A 22,856-nucleotide genomic window follows, 5' to 3' on the forward strand; every position below is an offset into this window, starting at 1 on the left:
TTATAATACAAGTGCAGCGAAGACGGCAGCGACGACAAGGCTCAAGCCAGCGTTCTTAATGCTCGAAGCGGAGCTTGGAATGTTGTCGGTTGGAGCGCTAGTCTCAGCGGCTTGAGCGTCGGCAGTGGCAGTGGCGGTGGATGAAACACCCTTGTTCTGAGGACCGTCCATTCCTCCAATGGAGTCTGGGAGACCCTGAGTGATTGCCGGAGCGATTTCGACGGTGGAGGTGTTCTTTGGCTTTGTGGAGGTTGTATTCTCTTCCTTCTCACTGGTGGTGGTTTCCTTGTCAGCCTTGGAAGTGGTGAGAGTGGTCTTAGGAGCAGCGCTGGTGGTCTTCTCTTCTGGCTCAGTGGTCTTAGATGGCTTAGCAGAGGTGGTGGTCTCCTCAGAGGGGGTCTGTCCCTTGGAAGGATCGGTGGAGATCTTGATGGAGCCCCAAGAACCGCTGCGGTCTCCGTAGCAGTATTCAGTAGCACCCTTGGAGTAGTCAGTGATGGTGAGGGATTGAATAACCATGTCGAATGGAGCCTTGGAGTAGTCAATTGGACCGTCGGACCATTCAATGACACCGTCAGCGTTAGACGGGTCACCAGCGGCCCAGGCACCAATCTTGATCTGCATTGGAGTTTGTGGGTAGTAGTTATCGCTGTTATAAAGAGCGGCGGAGTCGGCTGGAGTCAAGGTTCTGACAACGACATCATCGATGTACCAGGTGATCTTCTCCTGTGTCCAGTCGATAGAGAACTTGACAAAGTTGTTGACGGTGTCCTTGACGGGATGGATGGCACCACGGTTGTAGGTCTCAGTATTACCCTTGCCGAAGTAGTTAGATTGAGCCTCGAGAGGCTTGCTGCCGATCCATTCGTAGTCGATTTCGTCCAAATCAGCAGATTGGAAGACCAAAGAGCTGACGATACCCTTTCCTGGAGCAATCTTCAAGGTGCAGTCGAGACGACCTCCAAGGACGTACTTGGTAGAGATGATGGTTGGAGCGTCACCCTTCTTCTTGACAGGAAGATGGATACCGTCCTTCTCATACCTGACTGGGAAGTACTTGTCTGGTGGGAAAAGGTCGGAACCTTCACCCTTGGTGAAGTCGAAGGAGTATGTCTTTCCAAGACCTGGATTGCATGGACACTCCTTCTTGAGAGGATTACAATCGGTCCAGGTTTGAGCAAGAGCTGCAGGAAGGGCCGCAGAGGCGAAGAGGATAGCGGATGTGAGCTTCATGATGAAGATTTGAAGAGTCGTGATCGAGTGGTTGTAATGATTGTTTGTGATTGTAATGACGAAGGTCGAATATCTAATCCAGAGATGTTCGAAATTACTCTATTTGGTGTTGTTTGAGGTTGTTGGAGGTTGTTCGAGATATCTTGCAATTTCAATGTATCAAGTATAAAAATATACACCAACGAATGGAAGCTACGACAGCTAAGACAAATAGTAAACAAATACACTGGAGAAGAAGGTAAAAAAAGAAGGTTGAGTTAGTGGATGAAAATGTCCGTGATTTAACGAGAGACTAGAAAAGATGGCTGGTTTATAGAAAGGTGTATAAAACAGCAAACAGATGTGACGTTTACTGGTATGTAAGTAAGGGCTAAACAAAGGCTGGGAGAAAAGATGCAGGAAGCAACTGGCGATACTCTTTTAATATAGGTTTAAGCGGTCTACGGGAAAAAGGGATGAACGAAAGACATGGTGGCCGTGGGGTGGCCAGTGGAGTGGAGTCCCCGACCTGTCAGAGACGAGAAACACCAGACACAACCGCACTTGACTGCGCGGCTTCACCACACTAGCCCTCGCAACCTCACCTTTTTCTTTTTCTTGATCCATCTTTTCTTTTTTGGGCAGTTAGTTTAGGTTTGTTATGCATCCCTACGCCATCAGATTGTGTCTCTTTTGCAATCTGTACTAATTTTTCCACTAAATTCTTGACTATCAACTGCTGTCAGACTGGTGCGTATGCCCCATGCTGTGTACTGAATGCCCATTGTCGACATCTGATATAGTACCGTGTACTCGACGGACTAGGACAAGGCTCTCACCCATAAACGCCCCTGAATCTCTTCCTCCGATGTTAAAGTGAGAGTCCTCATCTTGATTCGCTCGAAAGTCTACGCTTTTGGCCGACCCAAGAGTGTTGGCAAATACTAGCTGCACCCCTTAATGCTGTCTTCCAACGGTGTTCCTTTCACAGCCCCTGCTTCTTTCGACACCGATGTAACCAAACTCTGGGCCGAAAGCAACCCTTGCTGCGAGAAAGCCTAAGGCTGCATTCGCCCAGAACACAACCGTCACAAAGTCGCAGGGGAAAGTGTGAAAAAAAGGGTTCTGGTTGGAAACCCGAGAATCGGATCAACGCGAAGAAAACGGGCAACTGAAACTGCGTTCATGGGGTCTAAAAGTTAGACCCCGCATGATCTCCTTTCGTCTTGGAAGGTGGTTCGGCCGCTTCGTGGTTTGGCCTTGCTACGTGAGCTACGAACAACCTGTGAACATGTCTTGTAATATCAAACCCGACGCAATTCTAGAAGTTCTCTATTTTTCGAAAATTTCCCCACGAACTTCTTTCCCTTTCGAAAAGGGAAAGCCCCCGGGGGCATGAGACAATGGTGCAGAACCGAAGATTACGGATGCTACACACCAAGAAAAACGTGCAAGGAAACTTTTTACCTGAACTGATCATGAAATTCTTGGGAAGATCACAATCTCCCCGCCCCCTCTTAGCTACCGCTTTGCTTGCTTGCTTGCTTGCTCGTTAATCGGTTAATTCGGCAGGGACAAAATGCCTCGAATAGGAGTCGCCCGAAAGTCGTGCGAAATCCATGGCAAGCGAGATATCGATGTAACAATCCAAGATGATGGGTTATGCCCGTGCCGTACAACTATGGCTTGCCACGGCGTGGTGCACAGCCGCAGTTGAGTTCTTTGAGCGGAGCTTAATTGAGCCAACCGTCGTCGATACCCAAAAATAACTTGAACCTTTTTTATGCCAGCTGTTGGCGGTCCAATCGGTACACTCGCGAGTGAACTCTAAGAATTAAGAATCCGGGCTGGGGTCGTATTGTCTACCCACAAGCGACCGATCCCGCGGGATCAGATTTATTTCTAGAATGCCCCCCCGGAGAATAAACCATACATCGTGACATCATTGTGTCTTGATTAACTTTATTTTCGGACTTCCGCGATAACATGGAGATTATAACATCTACTACTACCAAACTATCAATAGTTTATTTGAGCCTCACTTTTTTTTAGGTAGTTCTCAGTGGCGACACGAGAAATCTATATTCGGGATGTCTCATTTTATCCAAAGAAAAAATAACATTATATTCTAGAATTTAGCATTTCCTCGGATCTAACCCATGATCCCAGGTCTGGTATAACGTTGTTAGTCAGAACTCTTGGTGTTTATCGCATAATGCTTAGAAAGGAGCAACTCACATATGTCCCCAATATTACCACAAACGAGGCAAATCCGCATAGAACACTCGCCACCCCATACCTATATGCGGGACCACCTGTCAAACCAACGTCGCGGTTAGCAAAACAATTACCAACGTGATATCAGCAGGAAACGTCAGGATGATTAACATACGCCTCAACGTTGTAACTTCCACAACCCACGTGCTAACGGTTGTCAAACATCCGCAAAACCCATCCTCCAGTCCTTGCAATATCTCACAACCAACAAAACTAACACCGCTATAACTTTGCAGGAGAATAAAAACTGCATCGATCATTGACCCGCTGACATTTACGCTGAAAGTTCCCAAAGGAAATGATGGTAATAAGGGATTTAGCTTTTTTGACGCCAGGAACCTCAGAAGGGTCCCCAGAGGCGCGAATACCCCCGAAAAAAGTACAATCCCTCTCCACTTTGGAATAAATATTGCCATCATAATGACACCAATCCAACAAGCAGGGCCAAGAATCATCCCGAATATGTCCAGGTGTGGCCTGAAACTAGTTGGCATCGTTGGTATAAACGGTCGAAGAAACAGTGCGAAATGAGCACCGGATTTCAAACCGCCAACGGACAAAGCGACTGTTGCAATTATCTGTGCCAGCAGAGCCTCGACGTTATACCCCCTGTATCTTGGATGCGCCGGATGAGTGTTCGACATTGCCCAGAAAGAATCCCGCATCCAGGTCGAGAAACTTGTGAGAGACCCGCAGAACCCCGTTGTGATCCCGATATACAAAGGAATACCTTTTTTATCATTGCTCCAGTGATTTCCCTCCGTGGTCTGTTTTAATTCCCCTCCATTGCCATTCGGATGACCATTCGGCGCCGGTGGACCAGTGAAGAATCGGATTTCCTCGGTCATGAATCCCATAACAAAACACCCAGCGAAATTAGCCCAGATCACACCGGCAATGGGAGAACCCGGATAGGTCGTTAAAGCTGATAGACCGATACGTGAAAGTGCACCCCATATCGAGAAGAAAATGAGCCAGCAGATTGTAGTGATAAGATCGATTTTCTCCTTTCTCGTGAGAGGCGTTGGCACCTGAGCTGCAGCTTCTGCGTTCTCCTCTACTCGTTCATCTTCAAGAAACGAACGTCGATGCGGAAGATTGTTTTCCGTCTCATCTTGGATTGGAGGTGGCGCGTCTACTTCTGCAAGACCGGAGTACTGGCGCGAGACTCTAGACCCTTGAGATGATATTCTTTGAGCTTCGGAAGCCTCAATGCCAGGACTTGACGTGATCATGGATGTCGACGGCTCGAGATCAGGAGCCGTAATCCCCGTAGATGACATTGCGCCTAGGCGCGTGTCTGGGCTTAGACCTGTAGTTGATGTTTGTCAAGCTGAATAGAATGATACTACATTCTTCGCGATGGTTGAAGTTTCGCATACCAGGACGCGATATCGAGGACTAGCCTTAAACGCCTCGTAGCGACGTCGGCAGTTAGGTAATTAACTGGAATTGATTGATTGAAACAGCGATGTTCTGCAAGCATGCGCAGGATCTTATGCTGTAACCCGATAACCAGATTTCCATGTCTTGGCATCGGTAGGGTAAGGCGCAAAGTCTACAAAACTTTGTAGTCAATCTGAAAGTCAAGTTTCTCGAATATGGCTTGGCGTTAATGTCCTCTCCACGTTGTATTAAGCCGTGAGGACATGAAAACCGGTACATCTACACCGACACATATATCGATACCGGGCCTCCAGAACATCTACTTTTGAAGCATTTAGCACTCCAAAGCCCGCGGGCGACCTCAAGGGTCCCAAGAACGGCGCTAGCCAAGGGTTAGGCCGGCTAAACCTCGGCTGGCAACAGCCAACACTGCATTGACACAGAATCTCACCCCAGACGGGTCCCTTCACTTCGATCACAATGACCCTCAACCCCGCAAACCTCAAATTTCTCGAGCTCAAAACAGCAGCATCTGCCGGCGACGTCCTTGAAAAGATTCGAAGTTTTCGTGAAAAGAACGGAGGCATGGATAGAATAGCTGATACTCGGCTGTATATCAGCGGGTTAGTGTCAAGTTTTTCCAATTTCAAGTTTTAATTTTTACATGTAGGAGTTTGTGTAGCTAACGGACAGTAGCATGTTCATGTTGCGGCGTACAGATCTACTGGAAGCTGCGAATATTACCCATATTGTATCCGTTCTCAGAGGCCGGCTGGATAAGACCCTTGTCGAGCAATATGCAACAACCGGAAAACATTTACACATCGAAGTTGACGATGACGATGATGAGAATCTAATTGAATATTTCCAAACGTCGAACGCATTTATCGATAAAGCCATACAAGAAGGTGGAAGTGTCTTAGTGCATTGGTATGAGCCTCCAAATTATGGCTCCCCTGATGACTTCTTTAACGACTAACGTTACCACGTTGCATAGTGCGATGGGCATATCCCGATCTGCAACAATCTGTTCAGCATATCTGATCTATAAAAAGCGTATTCCAGCAGAGACAGCCATAGAAATTCTCAGAACTTCGCGACCAATCGTCTGCCCAAACCTTGCGTTTAGAAAGCAACTCGACATCTATTCCGAGAACCTCGATGAGGCTATGCGAAATCTTGACGACGTGCCTGCGTACCAGCGATATCTTTATAGAAGAGAAGTCGAGATAAGCCGTTTAGCACATAAAGCTCCAACTATCAATCATTATGGAGAAGATGAAGCCAAAGAAGGGTCAGATATGGTATTGAAGTGTAGGAAATGCAGGTATGTGGCTGAGAAGTATCCCTTCTCATGTATCACAGAACTAACTTTGACTATGCAGACGTACCCTGGCACTTTCGAAATCGTTTGTAGACCATTGTGCTGCTAGTCCACCAGTAGCTTCCAGCTCCCGCGATCGTATCCTAAACGCCGTTGGCATAAACAAAACTAATTGCCAACACCATTTTCTCGACCCCGTTGTGTGGATGAAGCCGGAGCTCGAGAAGGGGGAGATGGAAGGCAAACTCGAGTGCCCCAAGTGTAGCTCCAAAGTCGGTTCTTATGCTTGGCATGGAATGAAATGCAGCTGTGGCATTTGGGTAACACCGGCTATCTCGCTTGCAAAGAGCAAAGTGGACGAGTCCCGACCTCGGTCGACATTATAATGAGCTTAAAAGACGCATAGAGTTGGTATCACCGTATTTAGGTAAGTTTCTGCAAACTACTTTTGTGAGGTAAATGCATTATATTAATTTTTGATTAAAAATATAGCTAGAATAGCTTTGCCCAAACAAAACCTATATACAAAAAAAAGTTCATAAAACTTCTCTTCAACCTCTTTTTATGCCTAGTTGGACAACAAGCCCACACGACGATGGTGGACATGTCTTCTTCTGAAACTGCGAATAGCCTCAGCTGGGGCCTTGACCTCCACATAGTCTTCAGCGGCATAAGTAGAAGCACCTCCAACAGGGACCTTGATTTCACGCTCCTCAATCTCACGCTCCTCAATCTCACGCTTCGTGAGAACAACCTTACCAGTCAGAACATCTCTGACAGCTGGCAAGATTCCAGTATTGATACCAAGGATAGATGCATCCCAAAACATAACACCGGCGAAGCTCTTGAACTTGAAGGAATCGGCAACGATCGCTTGGGCGATATTCTTGCTGACGTACCCGGTAGTGCCAGGGACACCGCCACCGAGGAAACCGATGAAGATCTTGATGTTCTTGTTGGCGCTGGAAGTTCGTGCCCAGTTCTCCCACAACTGGAAGTTGAAGGAGGTGTTCTTCATTTGGGATTTATCCTTGGCCCAAGTCGAGGTCTGGCATGGGTTGTTATAAAACTGGACAAAAATGGCATCGAATTCGACTTTGGTGAGGGCGGCATCGAGGGCACCGTCGGGGCTAGGGCACTGTGGGGCAGCGGTGAGGAGGTATGTGCGCTTCTTGTCAAGGGCATATTTGGCTTTCATATGAGTAGCGAAGGTGTCGGTGAAAGGTTGGTTGGCGACATATTCAAAGTCCTATACGTAAGATTATTAGAAAGCTTTGTCACGAAGTATGGAATATTACAATTCAGCGCTTTTGAACTTACCAAATCGAATCCATCAACAATCGCATTACCGAACGGTCGATATTTGTACGGAGGGGTACTAAGAGGGCCGAACATAGCCCAAAGAGTGTTTCCAGTATCACGGGCCTCAGCAACACTTTTCCATGCTGCATTATTATAAGTCGATCCGCCCAACGACAAAAGAACCTTCTTGCCGAGTCCCTGGCATTGAGTGATCATTTCTCCAATATCAGGACAGTTCAAGATATCCGTCTTATTATTCGGGTTTTCAGCGTAATCGAAAACGTTGCCGCATTGGTTTGACAGGTTGAGCTACAAAGACATTACCAATCCGAGTTAGCGATTTCGCACCCAGCGATATGGAAACAAGCAGATCGATTCCCCAAACGCGAAAAAGTGTCATTCTATGCATGCGCATGCAGACGCGAAGAAGCCGATGCGCAATAGCTACGAAAAGACAAGGATATGCATATGGATTAGAGAGTGTCTTACAATTGGGAGCCCCGCTTTTCCCTTGAACTTGGTCACAAAGCTGATAATCACAACATCGATGTCGGTGTTATTGCATGTCGTGAGCAGGTCGTATTGCTTGTTTGGGTCAACACCGGCGCCGGCGTTTTGACCCCAGTAGACAGCGGTCATGTTCTTGAAGGTTGGATTGTACCCGCCTGTGTAGTTGGTCTGTGCGACAGCGGAAGATGCCAGGACGGCAAGGGAGGCGATGTATTTGAACAACATTTTTTCTTTTTTCCGAGAGATTTTTTTATATATTTATAGATGACGTTTGGGTATCGCTCTTTCGAAATCAACAGCGAACAAAAGCACGAAGTAAGGAGTGACTGTGGTTGGTAAGGTCGCAAATAGGGCTGCGGTAAAGAATGGACGGCGTGGGCCACTTGATCAATAGAAAGATGAAACTACCCCTCTACGATCAAAAGAATTCCACTTCCAGGAAACAACGGAAAAAGAAAAAGGTAAGGAATGTCAACACCGAAGTATCGTGGTTTTAACTCAGGAAAAAGATCGCGGCGGGCGCCATTATATAAGTCTCGCTTTTTAAGTTATGGAGGCTCTCCTTTCTGCCACCAAGCTAGCGACACATCATAGGGGGCGCGGAGTCATTCTCTGCTGAATTTGTCGGTGCTGCATGTACAATAGGCAATTTGGTTAAAAAGGGAGTCGCCACGATGCACGGTAGACCTTCCACGATACGAGTGTGTGGGCACACTCAATTTCCCATTACAGGCCGGGGTCTAGGTCCCTTGCATTGGCGTATTGAGGCTCCACTTTGGACTGATATCACACCAATAAGAGCCCTTGGACGCGAGAAGGCCTGGTACTCTGACTCTCAAGCCTGGAGCTTGTCTGGGCGGTTCCTTGTTGAAATCTCGTATTTTACTGGCGAGTGACTAACTACTTGGTATTGCGCAGTCCGGAAATTATACCTGCTGTCTCACCGATCAAAAGTGACATACTTGCATGCAGTGTAGTAGTTGAGACTTTCGATCGTGAATAAGAAGCTATGACCTTAAAATTCGGAAGTTAATAACGTCGACGGTTAAACGGCGAGGCATCGATATATGCATTTATAGATTGACGCTGATCTAATGGTTCTCGAAGGTCGCGAGCCCAAGATGTGCCAGAAGGTGAACAAGCATTCAATGCCGGGCTCGCCGGTCCCTCTCTCGAGAGGAGAAGTTTGAAGCGGCATGCGGCATGTGGTAAGCAACACATTTGTCGGGATTAACGTCTGCACTTGTTAGATTTCCAGGTTATGTGCATACATATTTTCAAAGTTTTGCTTGACAATGCCGGGAGGGGAGGCTTTTAGATGGAGAGCTGAGGTATAGACTAGGGCGTTAAAAAAAGGTACATGGGCTGTGGAGTTCCTCGTTTGGCGATGCATCGATGTGTCAAGCGGGATGTTGCAGCCTCAGGTCTCGAGCTAGACCCTAGACATGGTATTCGATATATTCGGAAAGAGCTATAATGCGGGAGGCCTCAAGTAATATACCTCTCGGCTCCAACAGTTCATATATCAAAATGAACTGGATCATGGAGTAAGGCTGACTTAAGAATTATTCTTGACATTTCAGCCTTGCTTGTATCGATTACAGCTTCTAGACAGGAATGAAGAGTTCTTCAAATATATATTCGGCAGCTCACTTGATATTCCAGAGTTGCATGCTTGAAAACATAACATACCTAGATCTAGAGCAAGATAGAGCGTTAAACAAAACGAGGAATATTGAAGTAGCAGTGTTTTTTGATTCAGGCATTAACCTATTTCCTTTCTTAGGAGGGTCACGGGTGTATCTATATCGCAATTTCCGGCCTATGAAAAAGCTGCAGACGTAGGATCCGTTTTGGCTATCTAAACTATCTAGTACGGAGTTAGAAGGTTTTTTTCAGATCGTTTTCAAATGTTAGGACGTCTTATAGTTATAAAGGGCCTAAGGCGGATTTGCCGTCCTATAAAACCCTCAGCTCACGGCCTACCAGGTAGTCTAGCTGGCCAACCTAGTGCATCCTTCTTCTAGAGACATGAATATGAACTATTAATAGTCGAGGCAATGAAAAATATCGTCTTTTACATGTGCGCATCATCCTGTTGCCAAGTTTCATGCGAGCATCGAACGGATACCGCGCCCACTTCTCAGAAACTACTCGGGGTTAAAGTAATAGTTTGTGGTTGAACCCATAGATACAAAGCAATTCAACATCTTACAGCGTGATATCTTTTGAGTAAGTTCTCTATTTCATCATTTCCAATTTCTGCAGCAAGATCAAAGGCTGTGAGATCATCGTTCGTCAAGATCTCTCTGTTTGCACCCTTATCTAGTAGCATCCTAACGATTTCCAGCTCCTCAGACTCTATAGCCTTATGAAGTGCCGTCTCACCTTCTTTGTTCTGGATGTCCACGATATCTCTATTCCTGGTTTCTGCTAATAGAGTTAGAACAACGGCGACACGTCCGTCTTCGGCAGCTCCGTGAAGTGGAGTTGATCCAGCGGTATTTCGGGCGGCAACGTCGGCTTTATATCTTTGAAGCTCGTATACAGTACCTGTATGGCCTCGCCGGGCTGCGATATGAAGAGGAGTATCTCCAGTGTGTAGTTTCTTTGCATTGACGTCGGCCCCGCGGTCTATAAGCCTTGATGCGACAAAGCCTCCATAATGGGCCACTTCATGAAGGGGAGTTGTTTCATAGAGCCCGGTTTTCGCATTCGGGTTCGCGCCATATTTGAGAAGATATTTGACTATATCAGACTGACTTTGCCTACTAGCTTCGTGAAGTGGAGTTCTGCCTTCTAGATAGAAGGAGCACGGAAGATTAGGTTTGGCACCGGATTTTAGAAGCAATTTAACAATCCCGGTGTTACCACGTTTTGTAGCAAGAGCAAGGGCTGTCACGTCGCTTTCAAGGATCTCTGCTACTGCGTTTTGGTACTTCGCCGCTTTTACAGCTCCTTCTTCGGTTTCTGGGGCATAAGCACTATCAAAAAGCCTGTAACATGCATTAGTAAAAAGACGAAAAGAAAAAAAATCACAACAGCTTCATTGATAAAATCAAGTCTTCAGCTTTCGCAAGGATACTGACCAACGACTATCCTCTCGGCATTTTTTATATCGAGGATCATGGGCTTGCAAATTGGGGTCAGCTCCTTTTTTCAAAAGCTTTTTCACGAGCCCATGTAAATCAGCATCGGCAGCGACCCGAAGCATCTGACTGCACATATATTTTACTTCTTCTGGATTCTGAGATATTGATCCAATCGCGTCCGCGATTTCGTCCTGTCGTTTATCCTCTTTTTGGTCCGCAACTATGTCGGCTTCGGTCAGTATTTATTTAAGTATATGGTTTTAAAACATTAAGAGACGCAACTTATTCTCTTATTTACTTCTTTTTCACCAATGTCAAGGAGAGAACGTAGCGTGTCAGTAACTGTGGTATAAGTGCGATTATTCCGGCTTGTGAATTTCACTATGGTAGAGTGATCGCCATCGGTATCGTAGTCTTCCTCGAGGTCCTCGCCTAGCCCGAGGACGGCTGAATCTTTGGATACTACTATTGTGTACTCTCCACACCGAGCAAATTCGCCTTCGACAACATGACCATCTTTCTTTACCTATGGGGGGTTTAGTACTTTTCAAGACTGGAGAGTTCAATAGAACAACAGTTGGATCGTGAGAATACCTGTTCAACTTTCTTAGTATGGACGGTCTCATAGAAAGTCACCAGTCGGGTTTTTGTTCGTTTCAACAAATGGCGGAAATATTCTGTATTTGCGGTAATTCTGCCCGCTTCATAGGCTATGATTTTTAACAGCCCGATACCTTGGCTGAACCTTTTTGGATTCGAGTTGACCTGTTGTTCGACGTCTTCGAGGTTGATACCTCGATATGGGACACCGAAACACATGATTCGAATGATTGAATGGTAGATTGATCTGTATTTATTGTCCCATGATGCCCTGGTGAAGGCCTGAATACAAGTTAGTAAGGTATATTTATCTGGAAAACAATGTAGTTACCCACATGTGCAATTATAAGACCCCCGTAACTATGGCCCAGCAGTACTAGTGGTCTTTTCTTCTCCTATGATTTACTTTAGCATCAACTCTCATTCGTATCGTCAAATTTGGGGTAAGAGCTTATATATCCGGAAATATACCTTAGGTTCCTTGCGGGCCTTTCTGAGCTCCTGGAGAAAACCTTTGACATAGTCATTGGTATCATGTGAAGCATTGGCTGCCGTTTTAGCGTTATAACCATATATCATACTTCGGCAGTGTGGCCCTAAGCCATACTCTGTAGATAGGTAGTCCTGGAGCCACATAGGGTTTGAGTCATCATCAGTTGCACTACTCCACGATCCGTATGCGTGGGCATTTAGTCCGGTAAGGGCAACGATGCTATTCACATCGTATTCAAATGTAAGTGATTGATTATACTATGGCTTTGTGAACCACTGTCACTTACTCCATTCGAATTTCTCCTTCTGTATGGTACAGTTGTGTAAGACCCCAGAAATCTGAGTCTATCTCAATTATCGCCCCTCTTTTGTCTTTTATATGTTTCTTCTTCAAGAATTCTGGGTTACCCCCTTTGAATTTAAATATTGCTGTCTGAGTTCGACCATGGTCAACCGGATATGGTGCAAGGCACAACTTGCTGATACTCATGGTATCTTTTTCTGCTGCAGTTAGGTATCCGATCAACACACTTTCGAACTCTTCCTTTGTTGTATTTTTATCTAGGCCGACTGCCCGATAAGTGCCTCGATTCTTCTGGGAAGCCATGATAGTTGAGGGTTTAGTATAGATAACTGAAAGAGGAAAATTGAAAGAGGAAAATAGCAATTAGCTGTGGTAGTCTGTCGCCCGATATACAGTCGGCCTTAGCGTTTCATCTCTACTTATATAATTATATATAGTTTGTACTGGGCGGCGTCTAAAGCCAGAGGAGATATTGATGATGGGATTTTATCCCACTTCGAATTTTGATATTCTTAAATATCCATCTGTCTTCTTGCATCTGTTCGTGCCGTCACGCCAAATCTTCAAGATTAGATTGATGTCGCGGGGATACCGAATGGAATGTCTTTTCTTGGACACTGCATTGGCTCTAAATTTTGTTCGTTGTCCTTGCAGAAAACTGCTAAGCTGCACGTTTGTGTTTATTCTCATGATCCTTCAGGATATCCTCGACGGGATAGAACTCTGAGGTATGGTGGGGTGACACAGTCTCAGCGCGGGACTTTTTTAACTTCGAGACAACAAACTATTGAATCCTTACTGGCGTTTTGCTGCATGCACCTGCTTAAGTGCATGCATGATGCAATGTCCGACCACGTCAAATGCCTCCATGTCCCTGCCAAACGGTTTACGGCATTTTATGCATCGTCCACGTCATTTAGCTGGAACTAGTAGTACTTTGGTATTCTAATGAGGCCTGACAATACCCCGCTGTAATGGAGGGGAATACCCTGCTGTGTTGTATTTTGCAACTAATTTTCGTTGGACTGCGGGCTGCCCTCTAGGATTCGCTGTTATTGTCCGGAATTATCCTACTGCATGATTCTTTGGAGGGATAGATCCTTGAAACACTCAAAATGATGGAGTGCCGATGTCTTGGTGTAACTCTAGCATCGAATATTGCGTGGTGGGATATATAATATATGGGCTTCATTATCCCACAATGTTTAATCAGATATTCCGAATATTTGAATACAACACGAGGCGTATATGGCGCTGCGGCTCCATTACTTATCACTTTTATGCCCAACTGCATGTCAATTTACAATTGAGTACACCAAGGCCTTTTCACGACATCTTTCCTAACCTGAAAAATCTATCAAAATGCCTGAGCATAGAATAAAAAGAACAAAGAGTCAAGAAAACCTTGAGGACGACTTTGCACAGGCCCTGAAGGTTACAGACTTCCAGGGGTTTATCAAATCACATGTCGCCAATTATAATAAGAAAGATCTTAAAAAGTTGCGGAATTTGTACAAAAGCGCCGAGTCTGAGGAGGAATACAAGGAAATGATAGAAAGATTGGCCGATAAACTGACAAGAAAAGTTGAAGGAGATTTCCAGAAAACTTTCGAGCAGGCGGTTACTATTGTTGAAAAGGAAGAGAAGGAAATTGTTAAGGAGAGGCAGAAGCAGAAAAATACCAACCCTGGGCCCGCTGCCGGCTCACCAGGTAAGAAAAACAGCTTTAAAGCTTTGCACCATATACGCAGATATAATATTATCGAAAGATTCTAGTCTGAGTTTAAAGGACTAACTTTTGCGCTAGCCGCTCCGAGTACACATCCAATTCCGCCTGCTCCTGCTGCCTCTGGGGATCAGAAACCGGTGCCTCCGGGTTCTACTGGCCAACAGGGGTATTCAGCCCCTGCGGGCCAATCGGCGGCCCATACTCCTGGGGATATATCCACCCCCTCTAATCAAGGAAATGATCCGGACACAGGCTCCAAGAGTCAGACTAATGCTTCGGATCCCACAAATCAGCATGTATCTCCTCCATCTGACGGTACATTGATTCCCTCTCTTCCCGTAAATAATCGGGCTGCAGGTCCCACGAGTCAAATCGACCCTTCGGCTCCAGCGAACCAACATGTATCTCCAACCACTGGGAGCTCTTCGAGGCCCGTTGCAAATGCAGACCCGCAGACCCCCCCTAATATATTGCCACGCAATGATACAATGAGCACAAAGGTAGAGTCTGTGTTTTCACACGATGGTAAATCATCAAAGAGCTCCGTGACAAGTAGCGGATCTTCAGTCTACGGCAATAATGGAGCTCAGGAACCCGAGATAACACACCATCTCCCGCCTCCAGAAGAACTAGAGCAGGAGTATGCAGCATACGCCGAGGATTTCATTCGGCGAAACTTCAAAGGGCTCCTGGACCCCAATAGTCCTAACTTTAAGGAAACGATGCGAAATGCAGCTCAAAAGGCGAAAGAGATAATGAAAAAGTATGACATAACTCCGGAAGACGCAAAGAAGCTTACGAAACTTGCTTTGTACGATTTTGCGATCTTATGCGGTATGTAAATCTTAGAATTATTATTTTCACACGACGGCCCATAGTTCTTGAAGTATCTAACAACTAATTCTGGGGCACTAGATGACAGCTGGTCGATGATGGAAGACTGTAACGAGGAAGGAGAAGACCGTATAACTCCTATGAAAGACACCCTAGGGAGAATTTCCGAGATTGCAACTGTTATCGAGCCATCTGGAATATCGGTTCGCTTTTTGAACTATGAAGAAGACTCGATTGGCTGGGACAATATGAAAAGTAGGGACTACATTCATGACCGGTTTAGCGAAGTGGAGGACGATTGGGGTGGTAGGACGCTGTTGGGGACGAGGCTCGACCAAAAAATCATTCAACCAATGGTAATAGATAAGATGCGCAATGGTACATTTGAGAAGCCTTTGATTGTAGTGGTGATAACGGACGGACAAGTAAGTTCAAATGGAGAGCCCTTAACAGACATCCACTATGCTTAAAGTTCCATGATTATACTGACAAACCTCTAGCCGTTCGGAGAACATGTTGATGCTTTCAAAGAAGCCGTTATCAGATGCAAAGAATCCAGAGAGGTGGCGGGTTACGGTGAAGCAGCTGTCATTTTTATTATCTCCAGAGTTGGCAGTGATAAAGACGCCCGCGCTTTCATATCTGGGCTTAAAAGGAACAAAGGCTTAAGAGAATGGGTATATTGTAATCAGGATAGATTGGACGATAACACGGCTATTATGCAGCGAGCTGCTATGATTGGTGAGGCTCAGGGAGACAAAGAATATGCAAAGAAGGTAAGTCAAACCTGACCCAAAGTGTGGCCGGGGCTTAGAGATATCAGTGATATAAGGTCGAATGGATGGGCTAATAGGTATTTAAAATTTAGTTACTTCAAGTCTTCCTCGCAGCTCTTGGCCAACAAACTAAATAATAAGCTGGCTTGGGAATGTCTGTTTTCGATATCATCTGTTGTTACCTAGTATATATGACTGGCACAGAAATTTTAGCTAGCGTTTGGTACTTGAGCGGCACTCTGAGAGTGATATAAAGTACCCATGAAAGTATCATTAAATGGGTCCAGGTGGGGGGGAAGAATATAGTTGTATTTATTCAGGTAAACTTATAGGGGATTTACCGTTTCCCAGAGTCATCAATATGTGCAAAAAGAAATTACTCGAATATAGTACCCAGTTGTGGCCTCGAGAAATCAGTCTATTAGTTGGTCGGATGCACATAGTGTAGGCTCGGTGTTTAGGGCTGGGTGCCAGCGAATGAGACATTCGCGGGTACTCTAGATATTAACCCCTCGCGCAACTAGTATTTTCTCGATATAACCATGATAAATTTGCGACAGCTGAATGTTCCTGTGAGCTTGGCGACTTGATACGCATCTGGTCCCAGGATGTTAATGCAAACATCATTGCAGCTACATTGTGTCTCAAGGGTCAATCCTGGTCCTTGTTTGGCAGCAATCCTTATGTAAGTACATGTACCTACACCTGCCTGCATACATGTATAGGGAATATAATATTGATTCTTTGGTACCCGGTACATTAGCGTGAAACCTTAAAGGTTAATTCAACTTCTTTGCATGAATGTGTTAGACTATACACAAGCTAAGTGACAAAGGTATAACATTTGGTAAGGAATAAACGAAAATCTGCGCAACTAAGATTACAACAAAGCATTTCGAAGAAGCCTTAAAGATGAGTAAGATAAATGAAGAACAGATAAGGGGAATCCTAAAGAAAACTTGAAATGGAGAAGTAGTGGTAAGAGAATAGAAAGAGAACAGGAGATGATGGACCCAAAGCTTTTGGTAGAACCTGGCTCAGTGATCCATGTAAGAAGTATCAAGTAAAGATATAAATGAGAATACGAGCATGGTATACTGTTACACCCAGTCTTTTGTAACCACTGAGGATTGAAACGAAACCCGATGAAAAAGCTAAATTCAGAATCTGTTTGGGGTGAAACTGATTTGAGAATCTGGCAAGTACAGATCGAAACAGACTGAGAGCACGAGTGCGGGGAGGAAGGAGGAGTAGAAGAGTTGGCTTCCTCTTTCGGATAATCTTTTGTAGCCTTATTTTGGAAAAGGGTCAGAAAGGCTTCGTCGTAAAGTTTAAGCCAGGATGCAATCGGAAATGAAGGCAAGATTTCCGTAAGCTGGGCGACGAACTCGGGTGATAGAGACGAGGATCGTAAATTTCCGATAGTGGACGATAACTCGAGGACGAAGGAAGCGAGCGACTTGTAAGTTGATAAAGAGAGTAGAAGATGATAAGGAACTCGGGTTAGCACTGATAAAAGATGTTCAACAGCCTCTAAAACTGGAACCCATAACTCGATGGAAGGTTGAGTGAAGTGTGTTGAGTCTGGGACGATATGCTCAGGCAATATATGAGGCAAAGATATTATGAAGTGGAGCAGCTCTAGTCCCGGAGTCCAGGAATCTAAGATAAGGGTGTTTAATAGTGGAATTTCTGTATTGCTGCCGTTAGGGGCTTTAGACAAAAAGAGTAAATAACTGACGAGCTCGAAGCACGGTATCCATGCTTCAAGCAATACTGTATTCAGCAAGAGAATTATTTGGTCCCATATATCGCTAGAAGGGTTTTCGGTTGACGATGGATCCAAAGGAGTATTTGACTCTGAGAGTATACCTTCACAAAGTCGTGTACCTGGTTCCTCAGAAAAGTCCTCCGTGGATGGGAAACCGCCTGGGATTTGTGGAGGAAGGAAGGGGCCGTCGTTATAAGACTCGACAGTAACATCCTCATTGTTTGAGACTCCTTTCCCAGGGACGCCCAGATCATCTCGGTTTTGTGCTGAACTACCTAAGGTAGTTGTATGTTTGTCCATCCCCAAGAAATTCCTGGGTGTGAGATCGAGAATCGAAGTAAGTGATACAGGAACGATCCAAGATAGCGAGACTGATGGTATCTGAGGTAGGATATTCGGCAGGAGAGGAGTTTTCAAACTCCATTCAGGTAAAATGTTACTGGGGGAAATCTTGTTTAGAAGGCCGGGAGACGAGCCCTCAATCCGAGTCTGTGTGAAAATAGGAATCCTTCGAATTCCATGCACGGCCTCTGTCGGCGGGGCTTTAGTCTGTCCCGAGGATGGTGTTTCTGTGTGTGAAGGTTGAAGGTCTAGTGAAGCCAATGTTGATGCCGCTGTTTGAGGTACTACAGCTGGAAGGTTCGTTTTTTGTTCTTCTACTTCTGGCTCGCTGACGGGATCGTGCTCATTGATTTTGGGTCTAGACCTTTTATTCTCTCGAGTAGAATTCTCAGAATTGGCTAAAATTTCTGCTTGCATTTGACTTCCCACGTTATCTTGCTCTTCTGTGTCTAATGGTTCGTAAGTTGTAGTCACTGGGGTTTTGTCGTCCTGGTTCTGCTGGACTGTGCCTTTCGCAATAATATCCCGAGTGGAGGGCAGCTGAGGGTTACCAAGGAGTTTGGTAGAATACATCTTTATTGGTGCATTATCTTGAAATTGGGGTAAAGACAACTGAGCATTTTTATAGTAGGGCGACGTTAAAAGTTGCATAGGGTCGGGAAATTCAATGGTCCGATCCTGGTCTGGTTCGACAATGTAAACTGGGGGCGAAAGAACTTGCTGTGCTTCAAACTCCGTGGGAACTTGAGTTAATAGGCCGAGTCCAGCTGTAGCTTTTCCGACAGGAATAGGTGTCTGGGTTCCAGAGAAGTGTGTTTTCGGACCTGGACTGAAGTTTATATCGTCGTCATCTTCTGGCTCAGCACTGGATTCAGACAGTGGGGAACCGGATCCTCGTTTATCGAACACCATTTCTGGGGTTGGGAGCTCTGTAGCGAAAATGGCCTCAGGTGGTTCCTTTTGGGATAGTTGATCTGTATTTCCTGAAGTAATAGGGAATTCATCATTCTCTAAGGCTGGAGATTTGGGGTTAATAGGAGGATTATTCTTGGGACCAGAAATTTTGTCAACCACGGCATCAGATTTTGATTCCCCAAATAAGGGTGCCTCCTCGTCTACCGAAGCTAGTTCTCTCTGATGATTATTTTCATTGACCAACGCGACCTCGGAGTCCCCGGTCATTGAGATATCGTCTGAGCTACTCGCCTCGGAGAAGTGTGGTTCTGTCGTCGAGGGCTGAGATGTAGTGGGCTTGTCAATCGAAGGGGCGTCCTTCAACGTTTCAACAGCAGTTTCCGTCGATTCCTTGTGTTCAGGATCTAGGATATCTGGGTGACCACCGTCGAGAAGGGAACCTGCTGATGGATCTCCCTCTATTTCTATGGAGGATACTGGAGCCTGGATCGGAGAAATAGCCTTTGACTCCGCGTTGTTCGGTGCTGGTAGCAATTGAGCTGGAATCTGGCTAATAGGTATCTGAGTCTGCTGTATTGGGTCGGGGTCTGTAGCAGAATTAGACATATTCGTTTCAATCCTTGGCACATCGATAACGCTATCCCCTTTGGCTTCGAGATCTCTAGTCGATGAGATGGAATTTCCGCACAGTCCAGCCGGGTTGTCTGAATATTTATGTGCGCTTGGGGTTGTGTCTCCGAGAAGTTGTGCATTTCCACCAGTGCGCAGCCCAACAGAGGGGCTGTTTCGGGCCGATCTTTCTTTGGCGGGCCGAGATGCATCTTGTACCACCTCCTGTTGGTTTTCTTTTATCTCTGAACCTACAGAAGTTTCCTTGTTGGGCGTTTCCGAATTTTCGATATGATCTGGAATTTGATGGGCCACGTCTCCGAGTGGGATCGTTAGCACACTAGGGTCTAAGGTCGAAGAGCTTTCGGTCGTGCTTGGCCTAAATGGATCTTCTTCAGGAGTTGGTGGAGTGTATTTTGCCTCACGGTCAGTGGGAAGTTCTGTGGATCGGAAGGGTTGTCCTTCAGATGATGCTGGGATATGGGGATGTTCCATTGGGTTGAAGATGTCATGAACTTGAGGAGTTGCTTCAACTTTGGCGGGAGTGTCGGTCTTGATACCACGGGCCACTTGAGCCGAGGCTCCTTGAATTGGCGCGGATTCAGAGTTTGATATCTTTGATTGACTCCGTCCATCATTTTCAGATATCGACTCGGAAGCATTAATATCCTGGGGATAAGGCGGAGTGCTTGGAGTATTGGTAGTCCTGTTTTCCGATTGACTGATTGGGGACTCAATTTCTTGCAGAGGAGCTGGAAGTGTAGTGTCTTGTTTGATATGATTATTTTCAGATTTATGCTGGTTCAAGTCATTCTGCACAAGGTGGCCCTTATTGTCCGATTTTGTACCTTCAGAATAACTTTCTGTGTTTGAGGGACTGGGGGCGGAATGAGTTGAGCTCGTGTTCGAAACAGGCTGGGTAAACCCGTTCGGTGACTGCGATCCGGAACCGGCTTTTAAGGGAGATATATTTGTTTGTGGGGGTTCTATCGGTCTTGCAGTCTGGGCTTGGAGAGACTGGTCTATGGAACCGGATTCAACGCTCTGATTTGGCGACTCCTCAACTGCCCTTGGCAAAGCATTGGAGCTCGAATCGAGGGAGTCAGATGAACTAGTTGTAGGAGTTAACTCGGAACTAGGCTGTGAAGAGAGAACACTATCGGAGCCATTGAATCCAGAGCTCGAAGATTTGCTGATAGTGTCCGGGCTGGTAGGTATAAAAGTGCCTTCTGGGGCTTTCCCTGTTAACCCGAGCGTCGTTTGGTCATTCTGGGATTGGCTTTCATTCGAAGGTTGGAGAGAATATCCGCCATTATAAATGTCTGCGGGGGAAGTTACTGTTCCGGACAGTGCTAAGTTTTTTGGCGTCGTCGGTACTGATGTTGAGTCGCTGGGGTCACTCGAAGAATTATCCGGACTCGAGAAATCTTCTGGATCATTCACTGCATGATGAATGATTTGGGGCCCCGGCTCGCTGCTGCTTATCCCAAGGGAAATAATTAGCTACACTCTATTATACTGATTGAATGGATATATAAGCATGTAACTCACTCGACATCAACATCCCCTTTCTCTTCTTCCTTCTGTTCCTGAGGCGTTGTCGCTATATTTTGAACTTCTTCATCAAGGATTTCATCCAAATATCTTGGAAGATAGAGTTCTAAATCTTTGAGATAGCGCTCGAAAATTCTCTCGAGGCGCACATCTCTAGGAATTTCAGGATCTAGACCAGGGGACGGTTCTTTCGATAGATATTCCTCAGCCAAAAACTCGACATTTTGAGATTTAGCAAGTTTTCCAGGGACCAGTTTAAAGATCTCCTTGGCAAGATCTCCTGCGAGATCGCGTGCAGGCATCACGACTGTGCCTTTGGCGATTGGGAGTTCGTGGCTTAGTGTGTGAGAAATAGTGAAGAAGATTGGCTTTCTTCTGAAGCAAAAACGTGGTTCTGTATGACCTACTGGCCAGAATGTGATGTGATGAGCATAATGTGATATGTGATGTGAATTCGATGATGGTGACCCTCTGATGTTTCACTGTCCACATGTCCTGATATATATCATCCTTGATAGTACCTACAGTCAGCGTAAACCCCCACCCGAATCTGCAAGCTTGATATAGCTCGCTTGTGGATATTCCAATGATTCACACAAATCCTTGGGCCATCCTTCGCTTCAGTATTGTGCTCTGTTGCATTATATGCATCGAATATTTTCGCTTAGTCTTTCTTTGATGCTGCAGCGTTGCAGGATGCGGAACTCTGTAGGATTCGAACGCTTGTAGACCAGCCAGCACATGCGCCGCATTCCGGTGAGTTTTTCCAACCAGTTAGGTATTTAGTGTAGCTGAGTTTAGGACAGTTGTGTGGTGCCAGCAATTTCATCAACTGCAGCTGCAGCTCGATGCTCTGCATGGAAACCCATAACGATGTTTTGGGCACGAGGTGTAAGGTCGACCGGCTAGTCAATGTACCTAACTGAAAAAAGGAAGATGTATCCTCGAAGATGTCGCCATAAGGACGTTATGACGTTCGATATATGCGGCATGATACCAAATCCGGACGATGAGCTGTCGATATGTCTCAGTACGATATGAAGCTGCATGCTTCGCAAGCTTACGAGCTGATTACATTCTGTACGACGCAATAGTTTATTAAGTTTTCCTGCAGGGATTTGCCGTCGTGTATGCCTATCTGGATATATTTCGGCTGACTTTAGGCAGTTGCAACCACCAGGATCACCAAAATTTCCCAGACCCTGAAGGCCTCGATATAACAAATGCAAGCCAGCTCAGCTATCCCCCACAAGCTATGTCCAAATGCAGAGATGATACTGAGAAATTTGGAGGCAAACCGTGCATAATAAACGGCCCGTGGGGCTTCTTTTCAACCCCTCCGACCCATCAACTTAATAAAGGTTAATATATCGGTGCTAGTCTGTGTCTGGACCAATCTGCGTTGACAAGGAGCTGTTGCATTTTGGGCCCACGTACCACGGAGGGGTCGCATACATAGCCTCCAATGCATAGCAGGGCGAATATCAATGGCACGTGGCTGTAAAAATTTTGTTTCTGCGGAAAACAGCATTTCGATTAATAGCTCGAAATGCTTTACCGTGGACCCGAAGTTAAAGGTACTAGGTAATATATTGTCTCCTTCGCACCCGACTAGGTCTAGGTACGAGACAAGTTGCAACTGGGAGGTAAAATGTTGACGAATATTAATGAATTGATTAATGAAAAGATAGCTAAATTAACTGGTCGGCCACAAAAAGCTCCATGGGCTCCATATCTACCAGGATCTGGTTTAAAGATGCAGACAGCTACTATCATGGCTTACAAAACCAAAAAATGAAAAGACGAAAATTCCGAAAACTCCGAAAA

General features: G+C 45.6%; 7 protein-coding genes across 7 annotated transcripts; 2 read left to right on the forward strand and 5 right to left on the reverse strand.

The window, feature by feature from the left end:
* Positions 1-1,233, reverse strand: DFL_004700 (uncharacterized protein; the record flags this gene model as incomplete). Its single annotated transcript, XM_067633840.1, has 1 exon — positions 1-1,233. The coding sequence occupies one exon, from the start codon at positions 1,231-1,233 to the stop codon at positions 1-3; it is 1,233 nt and encodes a 410-aa protein (XP_067491968.1).
* A 2,114-nt stretch (positions 1,234-3,347) lies between these two features.
* DFL_004701 (uncharacterized protein) lies at positions 3,348-4,772 on the reverse strand (the record flags this gene model as incomplete). Its single annotated transcript, XM_067633841.1, has 3 exons — positions 3,348-3,383; positions 3,451-3,527; positions 3,605-4,772. 3 exons carry the CDS (start codon positions 4,770-4,772, stop codon positions 3,348-3,350), a joined length of 1,281 nt encoding a protein of 426 aa, XP_067491969.1.
* Positions 4,773-5,355: 583 nt separating this feature from the next.
* On the forward strand, positions 5,356-6,695 carry DFL_004702 (uncharacterized protein; the record flags this gene model as incomplete). The annotated part of the gene is made up of 6 exons (XM_067633842.1): positions 5,356-5,498; positions 5,572-5,805; positions 5,873-6,202; positions 6,261-6,471; positions 6,598-6,626; positions 6,692-6,695. 6 exons carry the CDS (start codon positions 5,356-5,358, stop codon positions 6,693-6,695), a joined length of 951 nt encoding a protein of 316 aa, XP_067491970.1.
* A 72-nt stretch (positions 6,696-6,767) lies between these two features.
* DFL_004703 (uncharacterized protein) lies at positions 6,768-8,236 on the reverse strand (the record flags this gene model as incomplete). Its single annotated transcript, XM_067633843.1, has 3 exons — positions 6,768-7,448; positions 7,520-7,810; positions 7,991-8,236. The coding sequence occupies 3 exons, from the start codon at positions 8,234-8,236 to the stop codon at positions 6,768-6,770; spliced, it is 1,218 nt and encodes a 405-aa protein (XP_067491971.1).
* Positions 8,237-10,214: 1,978 nt separating this feature from the next.
* Positions 10,215-12,802, reverse strand: DFL_004704 (uncharacterized protein; the record flags this gene model as incomplete). Its single annotated transcript, XM_067633844.1, has 7 exons — positions 10,215-11,007; positions 11,101-11,323; positions 11,386-11,629; positions 11,698-11,985; positions 12,039-12,098; positions 12,175-12,415; positions 12,483-12,802. The coding sequence occupies 7 exons, from the start codon at positions 12,800-12,802 to the stop codon at positions 10,215-10,217; spliced, it is 2,169 nt and encodes a 722-aa protein (XP_067491972.1).
* A 1,059-nt stretch (positions 12,803-13,861) lies between these two features.
* DFL_004705 (uncharacterized protein) lies at positions 13,862-15,975 on the forward strand (the record flags this gene model as incomplete). The annotated part of the gene is made up of 5 exons (XM_067633845.1): positions 13,862-14,210; positions 14,307-15,062; positions 15,144-15,487; positions 15,563-15,838; positions 15,931-15,975. 5 exons carry the CDS (start codon positions 13,862-13,864, stop codon positions 15,973-15,975), a joined length of 1,770 nt encoding a protein of 589 aa, XP_067491973.1.
* Positions 15,976-16,998: 1,023 nt separating this feature from the next.
* DFL_004706 (uncharacterized protein) lies at positions 16,999-21,331 on the reverse strand (the record flags this gene model as incomplete). The annotated part of the gene is made up of 3 exons (XM_067633846.1): positions 16,999-17,005; positions 17,059-20,952; positions 21,027-21,331. 3 exons carry the CDS (start codon positions 21,329-21,331, stop codon positions 16,999-17,001), a joined length of 4,206 nt encoding a protein of 1,401 aa, XP_067491974.1.
* Positions 21,332-22,856: the final 1,525 nt, after the last annotated feature.

This window comes from Arthrobotrys flagrans, assembly GCF_004000055.1.
Source record: "Arthrobotrys flagrans strain CBS H-5679 chromosome Unknown unitig_0, whole genome shotgun sequence".
Classification (NCBI taxonomy): domain Eukaryota; kingdom Fungi; phylum Ascomycota; class Orbiliomycetes; order Orbiliales; family Orbiliaceae; genus Arthrobotrys; species Arthrobotrys flagrans.